General features: G+C 44.6%; 1 protein-coding gene across 1 annotated transcript in view; it reads right to left on the reverse strand.

Moving 5' to 3' along the window:
* The window catches only part of cpne4a (copine IVa), a 95,489-nt gene that overhangs the window by 77,365 nt on the left and 624 nt on the right, over positions 1 to 17,500 (reverse strand). The window contains exon 2 of the mRNA XM_082552736.1: positions 15,094 to 15,285. Within this exon, the coding sequence (XP_082408862.1) occupies positions 15,094 to 15,285 (192 nt within the window). The remainder of the gene's footprint in view (positions 1 to 15,093; positions 15,286 to 17,500) is intronic.

The raw sequence follows: 17,500 nt of genomic DNA on the forward strand, positions 1-17,500 counted from the left end.
TGTTGTTGTCAGTGCTTTTAATTATTGCGCTAGCTTATGTGGTTGCAATTCTACCGGGATTTAAAACTAGTTATGTGCTTAAAAGGGTTGATGGTATCTTTAATGTGTTCAGCCTCAAAAATAAAGTCAGGAGCAGATTAGAAAAGAAGACAGGAAAACAGAAAGTACGTGAGCACTGAAGCTGAGCAGACCTGGGCCCTGTTTCAGGAAGCCGGTTTAGTGGAAAAACTGAGTAAGTATACCCTGAGTTAACGAAAACTCTGGGTTTTCGGTTTCACAAAGCGAGTTCAGCTGCAGCCTGAGTGAGTCACTATGACGACACACGCCGTGAAGCTAACCTGCCCCCTAGCAGGTTTACTACAACTAACCCTGACTGTCTCCGCCCCTTTGTCGGAAACCTGACAGTAGGAAGTGTCAGACATGGCGTGTCCCTTCCCTGAAGAGCCAGTAGATCGTGAAGCCCAAATTCTCCGCAGAGCTCTCCGCCGGGAGAGAGTGATCAGAGCGCGTTTGGACATTTTATCATTTCCTGATGATTTTCTGTGCGAACGTTACCGTTTTTCAGCACAATCTATAATTTATTTGAATAACATCCTCAGGCCATATATTACGCATGTGACACATCGCGGACATGCTCTCAGTTCATTACATATTATTTGTATTGCACTTCGGTTTCTTGCAAACGGGAGCTTTCTGTATAATATTGGTGACGCTGAGCACGTTTCCAAGGCTACCGTCTGTCGGGCAGTCAGGAATGTTACAGTTGCACTGAAACGTCTCCTGTACTCGTCTGTGGTGTTCCCCGGTCATAGACCCACAAGATTTATCAAAGAGGGATTCCACAAAATTGCAGGTATCAGGATGACCAAAACGTAATGTATGATGTGGTGATACTTGAACTACTACTTAAATTTTACATTTATTCTCACGGTTCCCAGGCGTGATTGGCTGTATAGATGGCACTCACATTCCAGTCATTGCTCCTTCAGTAAATGAAGGAGACTATGTGAACAGGAAGTCTTTCCACAGCATTAATGTACAGGTACATAGTTCCCTGTAGCATTTCAAACTAACAAATTATTTCATTATAGTAATGGATGCTAATTTGTGTTCTCTGCACTGTGAAGATCATATGTGATGCTGCCAACATTATCACAAATGTGGAAGCCAAGTGGCCAGGCTCTGTCCATGACTCACAAATATTCCGTGAATGTACACTGAGCACAAAATTTGGACATGGTGAGTTGAGAATACTTTAAAATATATAAAGACCAATTGCTTCAGGGACATTTGAACTGAAGTGTATCCTTCTGTCTTAGGAGAGTTCACTGGCTACTTGCTTGGTGATAGGGGGTATCCATGTTTACCCTATTTGCTTACCCCTTACCCTGACCCTGAACCGGGCCCACAGCAGTGATATAATCTGGCTAATTGCAGGACAAGAGCCAGAATTGAAATGACTATCGGAATGCTTAAGGCCCGGTTCCAGTGCCTGCAAAGACTCAGGGTCACCCCAGAAAGGGCATGTGACATTATTGTGGCATGTGTGATTCTTCACAACATTGCCACAATTAGAGGAGAACACTGTCCTTCTGAACCAAACAGCAGTGATCCAAACCATGAACATCCTGACCCTCCCACGGACATACAAGATGGAAGCGCAGTCAGAGACACCATATGTCACAATCATTTCTTTTGACCCATCACCTCAACATGTTGAAAGAAGAATAAACAGATTTTTTGTTCAACTGGCTTTATTGGTCGCCTGTGTTTCCTGTACACAAAGTATTAAAAGATGTAAACCTCATAAAGTGTCTCTGTTGCTTCCTCCTCTGTAACAGCTGTCAATGTTTCTTCATTATTTTCCTGTAGTAAAGAAATAAACAACATTGCTGTTCTACTGTAAACTCATATAATCTGTGGAGTATTACTCACAACTGCATGTTGGTCTGGCTCAACAGGAGGCTGCACCAGATGCAGTACACCATCACCATCAACTGATAGAATATGAGGTTTATACAGGTCACTTATAACTTACAAGGGACCAAATGGCAATTAACAAACATACCAATCACCTTACACTTCATTGTCATTATGCTCTCAAAGACAACCAAGACTGAGGGAAGGCAAAATCAGTAGGAAAATAACTTCACTACAAAATAATCCATTATGGTAAAGAGTTTATCAAATGAATGAGTAGCACTGCAAAGGTGACTGTGAAGAAAGGATGTATGCACATCATGTATTATTTTGAATTTACCCCTTATGTAGGCACTTGTGTCTTGCGGGGTTATTGACTCAGAGGATGTCCCCGCAGAGATGCCTTCAGCCACAGGGCGCCCACTGTTTTGGCTGAGGGCCAACTGCTCAGCCTCTGTGAGTGGTGGTGGTGGAGGACCCCCACCTGTTTTTCGGGCCTCCGCTTTTTTTCTGTTGGCTATAACGGGCCACATTTGAGCATACAGAGTAAGCAAATATGTACTTGTAATGTGCTCAGATAATTTCAATAAGTGCTTACAGAAAGAAAATTAATGTAGCCTCTAACTGCAATTGATTTACATGGGACAAACAGACCAAGCACTATGGCTCATAATACAATTACACCTTACCTGTTTGGACTATATTTTTATATTTCATTTTTACTTGCTGCCAGGAACGTTTGGGGCCTGTTGGGTTGCACCTGCGCTCACATCACATCACAAAATAAAATGTATAAAATAACAAATAAAATAACATATGATAAAATAACGTGTTAAATGGGTGGAAATCCCTCGATCAATGTTTATATTAACACTCACGCATTGACTCTGTCGGCTATGTTTTGCCATGCATGCTCCCTTTCTTTTGCAGCTGTCGCTGTGTTACTTTTTTCCGCGGAATTTGCATGTTATCGGCATATGCTGCCATCAGAATTTCGGCCTCAAGCGCTGTAAAATACATTGACCGCGCCTTCTTTCCCTCCGTCTCCATGGTGACTCGCTTAATCTGTGCTCCACTGATCAGGGCTTTATGTATCCTCGTCCGCGCGCTTCACTTGGGGTTAAAGCAACTCCGCGTTGACTGAACTAATTGTTATCAGCCTTTCTGAAACCGAATATTCCGAGTTGGACAGTTCGGGGTTACTCAACCCTGCGTATCGTTTTTCACTCTGAGTTTTCTAAACCGGCTTCCTGAAACAGGGCCCTGTTCCATCTACCTGTCGTTCCTCTTTCAGCTGCTCAAAGTTAAAGTGAAAATAACATTTTTCCCACTGATCTGAGGTCAAAACTGAGGCAGAGCTCAGATCAGTTACACGAATATTAATAAACACACCTGTAGATCCTCACAAAAAACACATCTAACAAATGACTCGGTCGTCCAGGTGAAGACAAAACTGAAGTAAATCTGTTGAGCCAATCAGAGAGCTGCTTCAGCAGAAACGCCACGGTTACACTTTTTCTTCTCATTAATGTGAAGCTGCAAACACACAAAAGCTTCTGGAGAAAATCGACCAAATCGAGCCAAAAGTCAAAGGCAGAGACTTCAGCACCAACTATGAAAGCAGCATTTCGCTTCTTTGGGTTTCCAGGAGACAAACTCATGTTTCTGTTGTTTCCACATGTTCATCACGTCGGCGCTGACTCGTCTGCTGAGGATCACACACAGAGCAGGTCAGACTCACAGGAGAGACGATGAGCAAATTCTGCTTCACATCCGACAACGACGATGATGATGGCGGAGACCCTGATTGACCCAGGCGCTGTGTTAGTCGACAGACAGGCTGCAGCAGCCTGAGCAGCTCACCTGTAACAGAGCCTCAGAGCAGAGATCCTGCAGCGGGACGATGAGCCCAAACATCACATCCAGGTCATTATCCTCAGGTACACCTGACAGCCTGTCACAATCAGGGGGCTGACTGTGTGCAGAGGGAAAGATGGACCCAAATGCAGATGAAACAAAACGTGACTTGGATAACCACAAACGAGCCAAATAACTGCAAACAAAAGGCAAAACTAACAATAAACTAAACCGGGAGCTGAATTAAATAAAAACAACAGGACCTGACATGAGAAAACTTGACACGAACTCTTGGCCTGAAAACAAAGCAGACGATCTGACAATGACACACTGAAAACAGAGGAACACACGAACAGCTGACTGACATGAGCCCAGTGACAGCACAGGGGAAGTGAAACTAAATACACGAGAATTCTTCAAAATAAAACAGGAAACACTGAAACTAGACATGACAACACAAGCTTAGTAGACCTAACACGCGATAAACGACACAAGAACCCAAACACAGAAACCAAGGAAACAATAAATAATGACTGCCTTTAACCTCAACTAAAAGCTAAACAGGAACGACACATGAACTAATCACAAATCTAAAATGAGACGAATACAAAATGTACTGAGACCCAGCCTGTGACACGCCTCAGTGTGTCAGCGCCATTAACTTATTTTATTTCCACCAAAACATTAAATCAAACTTCTTGTGGCACTCGCTAACATCGTCAGCCTGCCCCAAGAGTCTGAACTGTAGGGGGCAGTAAAGGGAGAAGAAAACCACAAAGGAAGAAATTGACCACAAATAACAGACTGAACGCCTCGTGCTTGTTAAAGAAAGCATCAGGAGCAAAACCTTTTCCTCTGGTCCTCCAGGTGAGTCTCAGATCACCTGTTCAACTATCACTTTAAGCATCTCAGTGAGAGAGTGTGGCGGTGATGTCATGGTGGGCCTCCCCACGGCTGCAGGTACGACCCGCACCTGCTAACGAAGTCACCAAAACAAACACACCTGTCAATTTCTTTGAGCCGTTTTTCACTTTGACCGACGGCCCGAGTGAATCTGCCTCAAACGGACCAGACGGGCTACACAGACCTCGTGTTTGACAACCCTGATCTAAATGCTTTAAACCTGATGTCCACACACACAGCTTGCACTTATATGATCCCAGGAACCACATGCACTGCATTTGTGTTTAGATAAGATGGAGAGGTTTGTCACTCCTCCTCAGAGAAATCTTCTTTGCAGCAGCACAAAAACATTCGAAGCCTCTGAAATGCATCTTTCTGTAAATGTGTCTGTAAATAGATCCAAGTGAACCTTTCTTCCCTGTCGCACTACAACGAGCGTTCGGAGCTTTGAAACAGGCGGGTCTATTACAGGAAAACTGGCGAATTACTTTAATGTTGAGCCGTGTTCATATACTTTTCTCACGTCTTTCGTCTCCTGTTCACAGCTTCTCTAATGAAGCAGCAGCAAAAAAGCACTATAAAAATAAAATGTGGTCTTAATGCACATTCATATATACGTCTGAGCGTGATGAGAGGATTGTGGGGGTTGTGTGAAAGGGAGGTGTGAAGATTCGTAGTTAAAATTACAATCTGACAAAAACACAGCTGCCATTGTTTTAAATTAGATCTGTAACAAAGACAAAGAACACCAGGCTGAAGGACGCCGTGCACACTTTGTTATTTACATACAAATTTAATTTAAATCTCATCGCGACCATCGGATAATCTACGGAGTCTTTATTGCTGCTGGAGCCGTGATAACATGCGGTACACTATCATCATATCACTAATATCATCATATTCAACTACAATAGATCCCCACAGGGCACTTTATTGTGGCGATCATGGAAGAGGTTTGATTTTTTTCCATATCCTGATTTTAGTTTCTAGTTGGCTTCTCGTGTCTGTCTTCCTGGTTTCCATTTCCTGTTTTACTTTGACAGTTCCTCTTCCTTGTGTCTTCCTGTCTGACTCCTCCCACTGATTTCCTACCTCTGTGTCATCGTCTTATAAAAGATGGAGTTTCTGAACCAAACAAAAGGGCTCAAACCGCTTAAACCTGCAGTATTTTTAGTGCCTGCAGGGGGCGACACCTGCGGTTATTATATTGTCTGTGTTCCTGTTCTGTCTGCGGATAATGAGAACTTCAAATTGTTCCCTTTTGTGCCTAATTGTGCATTCAGTCCTGTCTGTATGCACTCATAGCCACATCATTAGGTACACCCTTTTGTCTTCAGAGCTGCTTTAAATCTTCGTGACAAAGATTCAGCGAGGCGCTGAAAACATTCCTCACAGAATTTGGTCATATTGGCATGACATCATCACACAGCTTCTGATCACTTCCTGTAAACCCCAGAGATGGTTATGTGGGAAAATCCAGCAGATCAGCACGTTCTGAAACAACAGCCACGTTCAAAATCTCTAAAATCTCATTTATTTCTGATTAATCTGCATTGAAAGCAGTTCAGAGGTGCAGAGATGGACCTGAGAGAGATCAGCCAAACATTAACATGAAGTCTCAGCGGATGACGAGAGCTTCAAATTGAAATGCAAAGGAAAGTGGTTTGCATCTAAAGCTCACACAGCTTCTGTTTAAGTTTGCATTTTTATTTTCAGCCAAACGATCAGAAAACTGAGAAGTGGAAAGAAAGCCGGGAAACACGTGCTGTGATTCTAGATGTGAAGTGCACAAAGGTCCTGTCATCTATCTCAGGAAACACACAATCCCTCAAAGTCTGATCTAATCTGCATCTGAAGAACAAGAAGCATCGTCTTTCTCCACATCTCAGCTCTGCCGAGACAAAGAGAGAAAATCGTTCTTCAGACTCTTCCGTGACGCCATCCCACCTCCTCTTCAACGTTCGGCAGAAAGACGCGAACCTGAACAGAAAGCCAGACATTCAGAGATGAAGCGAAGACGAAAGTGGGACGAGGGGAAGAATAAGAGCGAGTGTGGAGAGAGAAGAGAGGGGAGGAAGAGGAGGGGTGTGTGTCTGTGCGGACACCGAGCGACATTTCATCTGGATTTCCAGACGGCTAAAAATAAAAACACAAAGTGGGACGACAGAGACCAGAAACCAGGTCTGAGCGAGTCTTACAGCAGGCTTCATCACAGCCCTGCACACATAAACAGCCCCTCTTTGGTCTTTAGTGTCAACGCTGTTAAAATGAATCTTCCTCTGTGATCATGTGATTTTCCCTCCTTTGTGTGTTTGTGGTTTTTAAGAAATTTGTCCTCGCCGTTCTGCAGAGTCAGCAGAAAAATGGGCCCCAGGTCGTCCTTCCTGCGCAGCAGAACGACGCCAACACGACACGGGAGCGTTTGTAAAGCGGGTGTACGACTTTTTGGAGCAAAGAGGTTACACTCACTTTACATTATTTCACTCCTTTGATTGAAGTTGGACAGGTCAGTAAAAACCAGAGTTTTATCACTTTATCAGCAACACTGGACGATAGCTGACAGACCGGACCTTACAGCAGCCGTGTTCATGGTCACATAGCTGCATTAGAAATGACGCAAACGGTCCAGTTCAGGGAATAAGCTGATTAGTTAACACACAGTTAGCGACTGCATCCACCTGTCAGTCAAAGAGGCCACGCCCCTAATAATGCAAACTTTAAACAGGTGAGTGTATAAACACCCAGTGCATCATGGGAATCCCCGGCAGCCTACGTCTATTGCAGCATAACTAAGGGAGGATTCAGGGTCACCTGGTCCAGCCCTAACTATATGCTTTAGCAAAGAGGAAAGTTTGAAGCCTAATCTTGAAAGTAGAGATAGTGTCTGTCTCCTGAATCCAAACTGGAAGCTGGTTCCACAGAAGAGGGGCCTGAAAACTGAAGGCTCTGCCTCCCATTCTACTTTTAAATACTCTAGGAACAACAAGTAGGCCTGCAGAGCGAGAGCGAAGTGCTCTAATAGGGTGATATGGTACTACAAGGTCATTAAGATAAGATGGGGCCTGATTATTTAAGACCTTGTATGTGAGGAGCAGGACTTCCACACTAATAAATGTTAAACTGAGCTCCAGTGCAGTTTACATGTCCGAGCCTGTAATGATTTCTATTCTGTCGTGTCTGTTTTGCGCTTTGAGCTCGGTTGGCGTCTCTTTGCGAGCACTCGGTGTCTCGCTGTGTTTGTATCTGTTTTTGTAGTTTCTGTGTCTCTGCTCTGATTCTGTGTCTTTGCAGCTGTTTTGTCGTGTTATCGTCTTAAAACTTCACTCTTCCATCCCTGAAGATTTCAGTGACAGAGCGACGAGCAGAAAATGTCACAGCTGACGTCACCATCTCAGCTGTCTGAGCCAGCACTCTCAAACTTACTCTGCGTCTGTCAGAGAGGACAAACTGCTGCAGTCGCACCTGTTTGCATGTTACACATCCAGCACGTAACACACAAACACTGCCCGGCTGTAGACTCATGAATAACATGTGTGTCCTGCTTTAAAGACACGAGTTTTAAAGGAAATCTGCTCACTGGCTTCTGTCAGTGTCCAAACTGAAGCCCGACAGCTGACTAAACACAGCTCAGGCAGCTTCAGATGAAATTAGATTAGATTTAACTGAAGGGAGAGTTCAATTAAAAACATGAGGGAGACAGAAAGAAGCCAGAGGGAGGAGAGAGGGGCGTCCACAGCACTAAAGACAGTCCCCGGGCCAATAAAACATTTATAACCACAGCCTCAGTGCAAACATTAGAATAAAACCACCATTACACTTTGATGACTTACTGGCATCGCTGGGCCCTGAACGAGCATCAAGAGCTGCGGCAGAGCCGAGCTCACCCGGATCATAATCCCCGCTGACACCCAGAGACTCAAACCCCACAGCAGCGAGAACAACGCCGGCCCACTCGCAGCAAGGTCCTGCACACATGCCAGCACAGAGGCGAGGCAGGCGGCGGTGTGCCGATCGCCTCCATCCTTCTGTATGTTGGCTCATTCCTCCCTCGGTGGGAGATAGCACACGATCAGGATGTTTGTTTGTTTATCTCTCAGAGTTAAGTGACAAAACAGAAGTGCCGTACCCTGCAGCAGCGAGGCCGTCCCACAGTCCACAGCAGGAATAAACGTACCTGCTCTGGTCCCAGTAGATCGTTTACTCCTGTACAGCAGCTGTACAAACTGGACTGTTTTAATTAAGCGCCGCTGTGGTGGGTCCCACAGGAGGTGTTTCCTGTCATGCAGCTGAATCGGACCGTGTGGATGGATACTCAGCATCGTCACACCAAACACAGAAGCGACATTAAAGCGGTTTATAACTCAGCTTTAATATTTTACCTGTATTTGATGTTCTTACATAATCCAAAAGCTCTTGGAGAACCATTTGCTGTGAAAACATCCCTGCACGGTTTCCTGGCTTTTTAAAGTAAAACGTGGGTTTAAGACAAATCACAACCCAACAACTAGAAGAAATGAGCCGACTTCAACAGTCTTTTGTAGCGGACCGTATGTTAGGAACGATGAGGCGCTCAGACGGATCGTGTGTCATACTTCCTACTGCCTCAGGGAGGCGCTGCAGAGCTGGAGGGCAAACACGGCGTGACGTGAACTGCAGCCGTCCTCCACAGTCACAAGTGGGTCATTTCAGAGGGAATTCAGCTCCACAAGAAGCTCTGAGATTTCCTCAGAACAAACCTGTCCGTGCATCCAGCAGGTAGTTCAGCACATATTTAAAGGCAGGATTCAGGGAAATGTAAATAATTAAAGGCTAAAATGTCATTTAGTGTCCAAACAGAGCAGCGGTGGGAGTGAGTCTGGCTCTAATAAAAGAATGAACTCTTTCTCTCATGCAGGCTCTCAGATAGGATGGCATGGAGGTGCTCGTGGTGACCTGATTCAAAAAGAAGGACAGGCAGAAGTTCTTTCAAATCTAGTGTTTAAATTAGGGAAGGAGAAGGCACTGGAAAAGCACAGGAGGTCATTTCAGCTGTAATTATGACTGAAGGGGGGTGAAAATGACCCACATAAACTCCAGACTGCATTAAAATCACAGCAGGGCGGGTTATATTAACACCAGCTCCCCGGGGGGAATAAACCCTGTCTCAGTGGAGCCAAAATGAGCTCTCGTTCCAGCCGCAGGTTGATAAGAATGCGATTAAACGTGCAGGATAACCAAAACAAGGCGCTGAAAGAGGCTAAAACAGCAGCGGCGTTCACAGAGGAGCGTTTCCTCGGAGCGCCGCTCGTTTCCCAGAGAAAGAAGAAGAGGAAAATCTGTTTGAAGTGACAATAACGCACAGCTGCTGATGAGGAGGCTGATTGGGTTTTAATGGCGGTGCCCTCGCCCCTTAATCACTCCATCAGCAACAATCACTCGCTTTGTCTTCCCACTGATGAGCTGACACACTATTAGCACTGATATCAACCGTTTTCTTGTTTACTCAGCAGGCCGGCGGGGGCTTTCAAATAAAGACAATCATTAAACAATTTAGTCCAAATTTACATAAAAAGAGATTTGAAAAGGAGATGATCTCATTATGACGCTGCAGGAGAGGACGACGCAGGAAAGGCTCCAGCTGGGAGCAGGAAGTGGCCGAAACCTGAGGCCTTCCCTTCATGTCAGACACCAGCACTCAACTAAAAAACTCACCGGGCTGTGAGCAGGTGCTGGGTCCAGGCCGCACGCCACTCGTGCCTTCAGGTCGCAGCCGTGCACGGCGCACCAGCAGGATGAGCAAAGGCCTCCCTGGCTGCACACGTCGTGATCGGGCACGCTCTCAGTCACGTGCCCGCCCTCGCCTCTCTCTCAGCTCCGTGCACACTGCATCCACCAAACACTGGACGTGGGATAGACTCGCATCATGTCTATAACGGGTCCGTGACCAATACTGGACATTTATACGACGTCCAGACAACCGTGACCCTTTTTCTGTAAAGTCTGTGAATCTCGGGCAGCTCGACTTGCATGAAGTGTTTCCAGCTGCGCGTCGTGTAGCTGGAGGCGAGTGTTTTAACCGATGCATGAAACGATACATTTTAGACATAAGTTGTAACGGCGCCGTTTCCTTTGTGAGTATTTATTACACGGCGTGCTGCGGGGAAAAGCCTGTTCTAACGTTTGGGTCTAAGGTTTATTTTTTAGATTTTTTACTTCTCATCCGTAAATACTCTGCATCTTTCACGTGATTCAGTTTATTTTGAAAAGTCTCAACAGGATCTTGAGCTTTATTGTGAAAGGTTTATGTGGAACATAAACAAGCGGACACGCGGTGGTGTTACCGTCGTTGTTGCTAACGACAACGCATAAAAACAGGCGCTTGTCCGTAGTGTGGTGATATTAAATATAAGAGAAAGAGAGAACTTTAAGAAATTAATAACCGCTACAGTGACATCAGAACATGAAAAAATATTGTCATAAACACGATAGCGTAAAATGAAACGATGGATATATATGGTTATATCGAACAGCCCTACGTTGTCCTTCAGTGGACCAAATCTGTACGTCCAAAAACTTCTAAAAGACGTCACTCCGGCATCCCTTTGTGAGCAGCTGTTTATCTGCTCAGCCTCAAACGAGTCCCCGATGTGATGAAAAGACGAGCTGCAGCTGAGACTCAGTCAGAGAGCAGGACAGTAGAAGGTTATAAACCTGCACACTCGCTCCGGCTTCAGTCGAGTGTTCTGATTCCTTCTGCTGGATCGGTTGGAGCTCCCTCTGGACTCCACTCTCTCTAATGAACTCCAACAACATCTGCCCCCCGGGTAGAAACAATGACCCAGTCAGTGTCCCCAAGATAACAACTGATGAAGAGCCTCCCTCAGTTTCTTCTATACAATCACTTTACTTTATCCTTTAATCAAAGATCAGCTGATTCTGAGGGGGTCGGGGGTGAAAACTCCTCAGCCTGATCTGTGGTCTCTGTGAGCGTGCTCAGTGACACCGATCCAGTTTATCATAAAAGGTTTCTGACACTCCATAAAGGACAGAAACATCATGAGGCTGGAACGAGGCTGGAACAGCTGTTCTTAGTAAAGGCGGAGCTTTAAATTACAGCTGTTACAGAAGAGAGACCGTGCAGCCTCTTGCTCAGCTCTCGCTGCTCTTTAACCATCGCAGAGGTCATTAAACGTGTACTGCCTGTGCACATCAACTGTGTAAAACCTTCCTGCATTAATGAGACATGAACGAAGCACAGCAGAGGCTCATTTTTGTGTTTACTGTCCCACTGTGTTTGGACCCGACACCTCATCCGAGCCTCCCGAAAAACAGAATCCACCAGAGAATTCTATCACTTTTCTCCTTCATCATCTGTCGTGTCAATAAGGAAGCTGAGCTGCATCCAAAAATGCTCCTCCAGATGGCTGATATCTGAGAGGAGAAGAAGAGCGCCGCCGCGGAGGGAGAGGACTGTTTTCACTCTTATTATAGCGTCACTGCAGTAAACAGATAACAGCCGTCTGTCACAGGAACACCTGAGTCCAGCTCCAAAGCTCCTGATTACACACCTGAGAAGCACGTACTCTCACACACACACACACACACACACACACACACACACACACACACACACACACACACACACACACACACTCTCTCTCTCATACACACACACACACACACACTCTCACACACACACACACACACACTCTCACACACACACACACACACACACTCTCTCTCACACACACACACACACACACTCTCACACACACACACACACACTCACACACACACACACACACACTCACACACACACACACACACACACACACACCGTTTGCAGGTGGCTCTACATTCGAATGAGGGGAAAATCCGTTTTCATCCACTCCATAACCACTCAGGAGGAAACTGTCGAGTCTGCACTTGAATTCGAGAGATCAACTCGTGGTTTTTGACATTACAGGAAGTGATGTCACGTGTCTGGCAGCCATCGTTTGGGGAAAACTGTATATTCTGACTGGTTGGAGAAAACGTACCTGTTACGGGTGCGGATGCCCGTAGATTTCATGGAATACACCGACTTAAAGCAAACTCTCTGCAGACACTCTGTCCACCGTGACACGGGCAACACAAACAGGAAACAGGACACAGGTCACCTTCAAAGTAAAAGTTGGGCCTCAGCTCTTGGGTCATGGACCATGATGCCATACAGGAAGCGCCATCTTGCTGTGTGAGCTGTGTGAACCAGAAGTGGCCACATGTGCACTAAAAGGTGGAGAATTAAATTATTGACAACCTGTTATAACTGCAGTAATAACTGTAGTAACAGCATGTCAGGAAGTCTGAGTCTAGCATTGGTAAGCACTGATGAGCATCCACCTGTGTCTGTGTGATGCAGTCTGTGTTTAAAAGTGCAAACCGAAGGATAACGTAACAGTGGTGCAGCTCAGCACTCCACCCGCTCCACACAAATGTGGTAAGTTCACTGCAGTTATTTTGTTCAGCTCCCCAAACTTTCACCCTCACCGAGGTTCAGCATCCTCCCTCCACATACGTCCAACCTGTGGTTGAGTCTTTTCATGGACAGCTGCTTGATTTTAGGTCAGTGATGCTGTGAAGGACAGCTTGCTTGCTGCACGTAAAACTCTGCGCTTGCTGTGTCTAATTCCTCTCTGTCGACTGCAGATGGTTCAATACGAAGAACAGACAACACATCAGTCCTGCACGAGCCTTTGAAAATAGATCGATTTCAAAACGCTGTCATTTGTTCTTAAGTCTCTATTGTGAGGTCGGCGTCCCAACAGCTTCTCTCACTTCTGTCTTCTCTCCTAAAAGCCAAAGGCCAGCAGTCCTTCGCTGTTGTTACTCTCAGATCACCAACAGAGCATTTTAAAGACCGGCCTCAGGTCTGAGGTGGCTCGCTTCACTCCAGATGTTTTTAACTGTTTGTTTTTTATTTTGGTTTAATTTTGTTGTGTGGTTATTCTTATCTTTAATGTTCTTACTGCTGTGTTTCACATTTTTTTATTTCTTGTTTTATGGTAATTCTGTGTACTCAAACTGGATTCTCGGAGCGCTGGGATGCAAATGAGCGTGCCCAGAGAGCACGTTGGTCCAACCTCTGCTGTTTGAAGATGTGCTGAATGATCAGACTTGACTTAAAAAGAAGCGAGTAGAAAGCACAGAGGAAGACAACAAAGAGGCTGGTGAGTTTCTCTTTATTTGACTCTCGTTCCTCGCGGCTCGCTTTGTTTATTTCTCAGCTGCTGCTCGTTCACCTCTCAGCACTTTTCAGACCGTTAAAGACTCCTACAGGACGCACTCAGCGAGGCTTCAGGCTTTGAGCTCAGCACAGCCTGAAGGCGCAGAAACAAAAGGTGGTCTGACCTGTCGGAGCTTCACTCCCGCTGCAGGCACTCGGAGCCGATGTGCCTTTAATCAGCAGCACTGACATTAAAGATGATAATGTGCGAGGACAAAATCCACACAGATGCTAATATCCACTCATCTCTGCTGGACACAAACCGTCCACAGCAACGACGAGCAGAACGAAAGAGGGAAAATGCCCTCGTGTTCCTGCACGCAGCTTCTTCATCTCGGAGTCATTTTTACTATTCCTGCTTCCGACTAATGACCCTCAGGTGTTAGATATCCTCACTCCCAATCCTAACAAGTGTTTCCAAAGCAGAAAGCCTGCGAGCTCACTGAGGTCCGAGAGTCTGCCCACCGAACAGGACCGAAACATCCTCGTGGCTTTCTAAATTATAAACTTCATCAGACAGCATATGTAACATGAACACGTTTTTATTTGATGTTTCTTTTTATGTTTTTTTTAGTCTCCCGACAAAAAATGAGCTAAAACTTTAGAGCAACTATTTACATTTTCATAATTTATTTATTTCTTCCACACATAATTGCTTATTATTATTTAAAAATGTATGATTGTTTTATGTTTAGGCGCTAACATGAACTTTTAAAATAAACTAGAGGGTCAGGTTTGAATAGAGATCGTGGTTTACAACGATCACCACTTCTTTTAATGCGCTGGGTTCTTGGTTGCTATGGTAACACATCCCCCTCTTTGTGTGCACAGAAGCCGCAGACGTGAGCTTTACTTCCTAATGTCACAGAAACGGTGACAGCCTGTGAACGTGGACAAATGGACGACCTGTTCCTCACTACTTCACTGTGAGACGGCTGCTAGGCAACAACCTTCACCTTCACCTGAAGCCAAACTCGAAATCGTTCTCCAACCTCAGCTGAGGAACTGGCTGATGTGTGAAGAGATTTTTGAGACGCAGCATCTCAAACTCAAACAAACCCCCAAACTAATGCGAAAACAATCTGAAGCTTTAGCAAACAGGTACAAAACAACAGCACAACGCACCATTAAAACCATTACAAACCACTGCGGTTGTCATGGTCACCTACCTCCATCCACTGTCCGTGGGACTGCATGTTGAGCACAATGCAGGGGTCGGGTTTGGACAGAGCATCCCGGTCTGAGATCCCTTTACAGGTGAGTCTGAGCTCCACTTTGGTGAGACAGGGACTGCTGAACAAGCCCAGAGAGTTGGCTGCGGACTCGTAGATGTCACTCATGGTGGAGGCGGGACAGGAAGTCTGAAGGAGAAGCAGAAAAGTTCCAGAAAAGGCAGCATTAAGCACCTTTAGTTTAGGTAGTTTAGAGTCCCTGACCACCAGAATCCCTCACGTTAACTTTTATCGAGTGGAAAAAAGTTGGCTTCATCCTCCAGCTTCACTGTGCTAATGTTATGCTAACATAGCTGTGTCGCTAGCAATCACGTAGCACAACATTATATACCAGCTAGCCCAACTTCAGTAACCCTGCAAACCCACTGCTGTTTAGTTTCCTGTCTTTATGTTAGAAGTGACAGCAGAGCTGTACGTTTGAATTAGTTTCAAAAATCTCTGATATGAAATGTTTAGGTGGAAACTAGCGAGCTAACTTCCTGTTAACTTCTAACTCCGTTAAATTTAATAAATTCTGTTTTCATGGATGTTAAACTTAATTGTTACACCTGGTAAAGCAGCAACGCTGATGATTTAATTAAAGATGAAAGAATTTGGACCGTTTTTAACTCTGTGTTCGTTTGACTTTGGGACCTGAAACAGACGGAGTTTTGGACCCAGATTACTCCGCGAAGCTCCTCACTACGGCAGCCGTAATGCTCTGACATCCATCAAGCAGTGCTGCTTACCAAAGTTACACTAAAACATTATTTAACAGATTTTTACAGCCAAAATCGGTTCGAGGTCAGTAAGCACAACCAGAATTCATACATAAGGAACACTCTCGATTTTTGAGAAAATTAAAGGATTTTAAGTCCTTATAGTGTGGAAAATACGTTATACAGAAGAAAAGAATATATCATGATATATATTGTTACCGCACGTGCTTCAAATTATACCGCGATATGGATTTTAGGCCATATCGCCCAGCCCTACTGGAGTCTAGACAGAAGCATCTCCAATGGAAGAACCATGGAACCTGATTAAACACAGGAGAGTTATGTTTTTCATTCAGATTAGTTTATGCAATTATATTTGGTCTTAAAATATTGGTTCTTGTTTTTATTCTTTCCCCGGTTGGCAGCGACACACCGACCAGCTGACCACCATAAAACAACAAAAATAGAAGAACATGCCAATAACTGCAAAACACTGCGGCGGCCATCATGAAGTCCTACAGTTACTCACTTAAAAGAAAAGAAGTGTTTGAGGAGCCGATAATGAAAAATGAAAGAGAGGAGGACAGATGGAGGACAGGGAGTGAATCAGGAAGTGGAGATGAGTAGTAAGGACGGAGGCGTGTGGAAAAGCACTTAAACCACTCGAGGACCTGCGATTGTGCCTTGTGTGACACCACCCAGAAAAAACACCTTTCAGAGACTCCAGCTCATGCGTAAAGCCGCAGGATTAACTGAAAGAAGCAATAATACTTTGTTCTGTTCACTTAAATTAGCTGTGAACGGATTTTGTGAACTTGTGTAAATTGGGGGATGAACTGTGAGGACTTTGTGTTGTGGGTGGAGGTGAGATGGATGTTTTCTCATTGACGTCAGACTTCTGATCATCTAGTGGACGTCAGAGGAACTGCAGCCACGGAGGCTCTGAGCCGCAGCAGCAACACGTAACAATAATTATTCCAGGTCTTTATGACAGACAGGAGAACTTTATAATAACTTTACAAGACATTTCCCAGCCTCTGAGTGATTTCATTTCATCACTGATTTACATATCATAATTGCATGGAAATCCTCCCTGTCAGAGTGGAATGAATGCAACCAGCAGCCAGAGCGAGTCTGCTGAACTGGTGCTAATTAAATCGGAATAATAATATGATTTTATTCATTACATGCATTTAATTGTATTTGATGAAATAACTCCTATTCATCCAGCACAATCTAATTATACAGTGTAGAAAAAATTACGTTCAAAACGATGTTCACATAATTAATTCGCACGTCTGGACTCGCTGTGCGTGATAACTGACCCTCTCTCCGTGACACTGCTCTGATTGAGTTGCTTAATTTGATTATTAGAGACCTGCTTTTATATCTCTGCTGCTGTGAGGAGCCTCGCATCCTGTCTCTAATTACTAGGGCTGCAACGATACACAAAATTCACGGTTCGGTTCGATATTTTTTCGATACAAAAAATGTTCATGCCTTTTTAATTTGTCATTTATTAAAATTATAAATATATATTTTAACTCAAAAGTACAGTTTTTAAATTTAATGTTGCTGAAACAACAAAATAAAATAAATAAATAAATCTATCTGATGGAGAAATCCCTCATCTTTGGAAAAGAGAG

This window comes from Aulonocara stuartgranti (assembly GCF_965226115.1).
Source record: "Aulonocara stuartgranti genome assembly, chromosome: 11".
Taxonomy (NCBI): Eukaryota; Metazoa; Chordata; class Actinopteri; order Cichliformes; family Cichlidae; genus Aulonocara; species Aulonocara stuartgranti.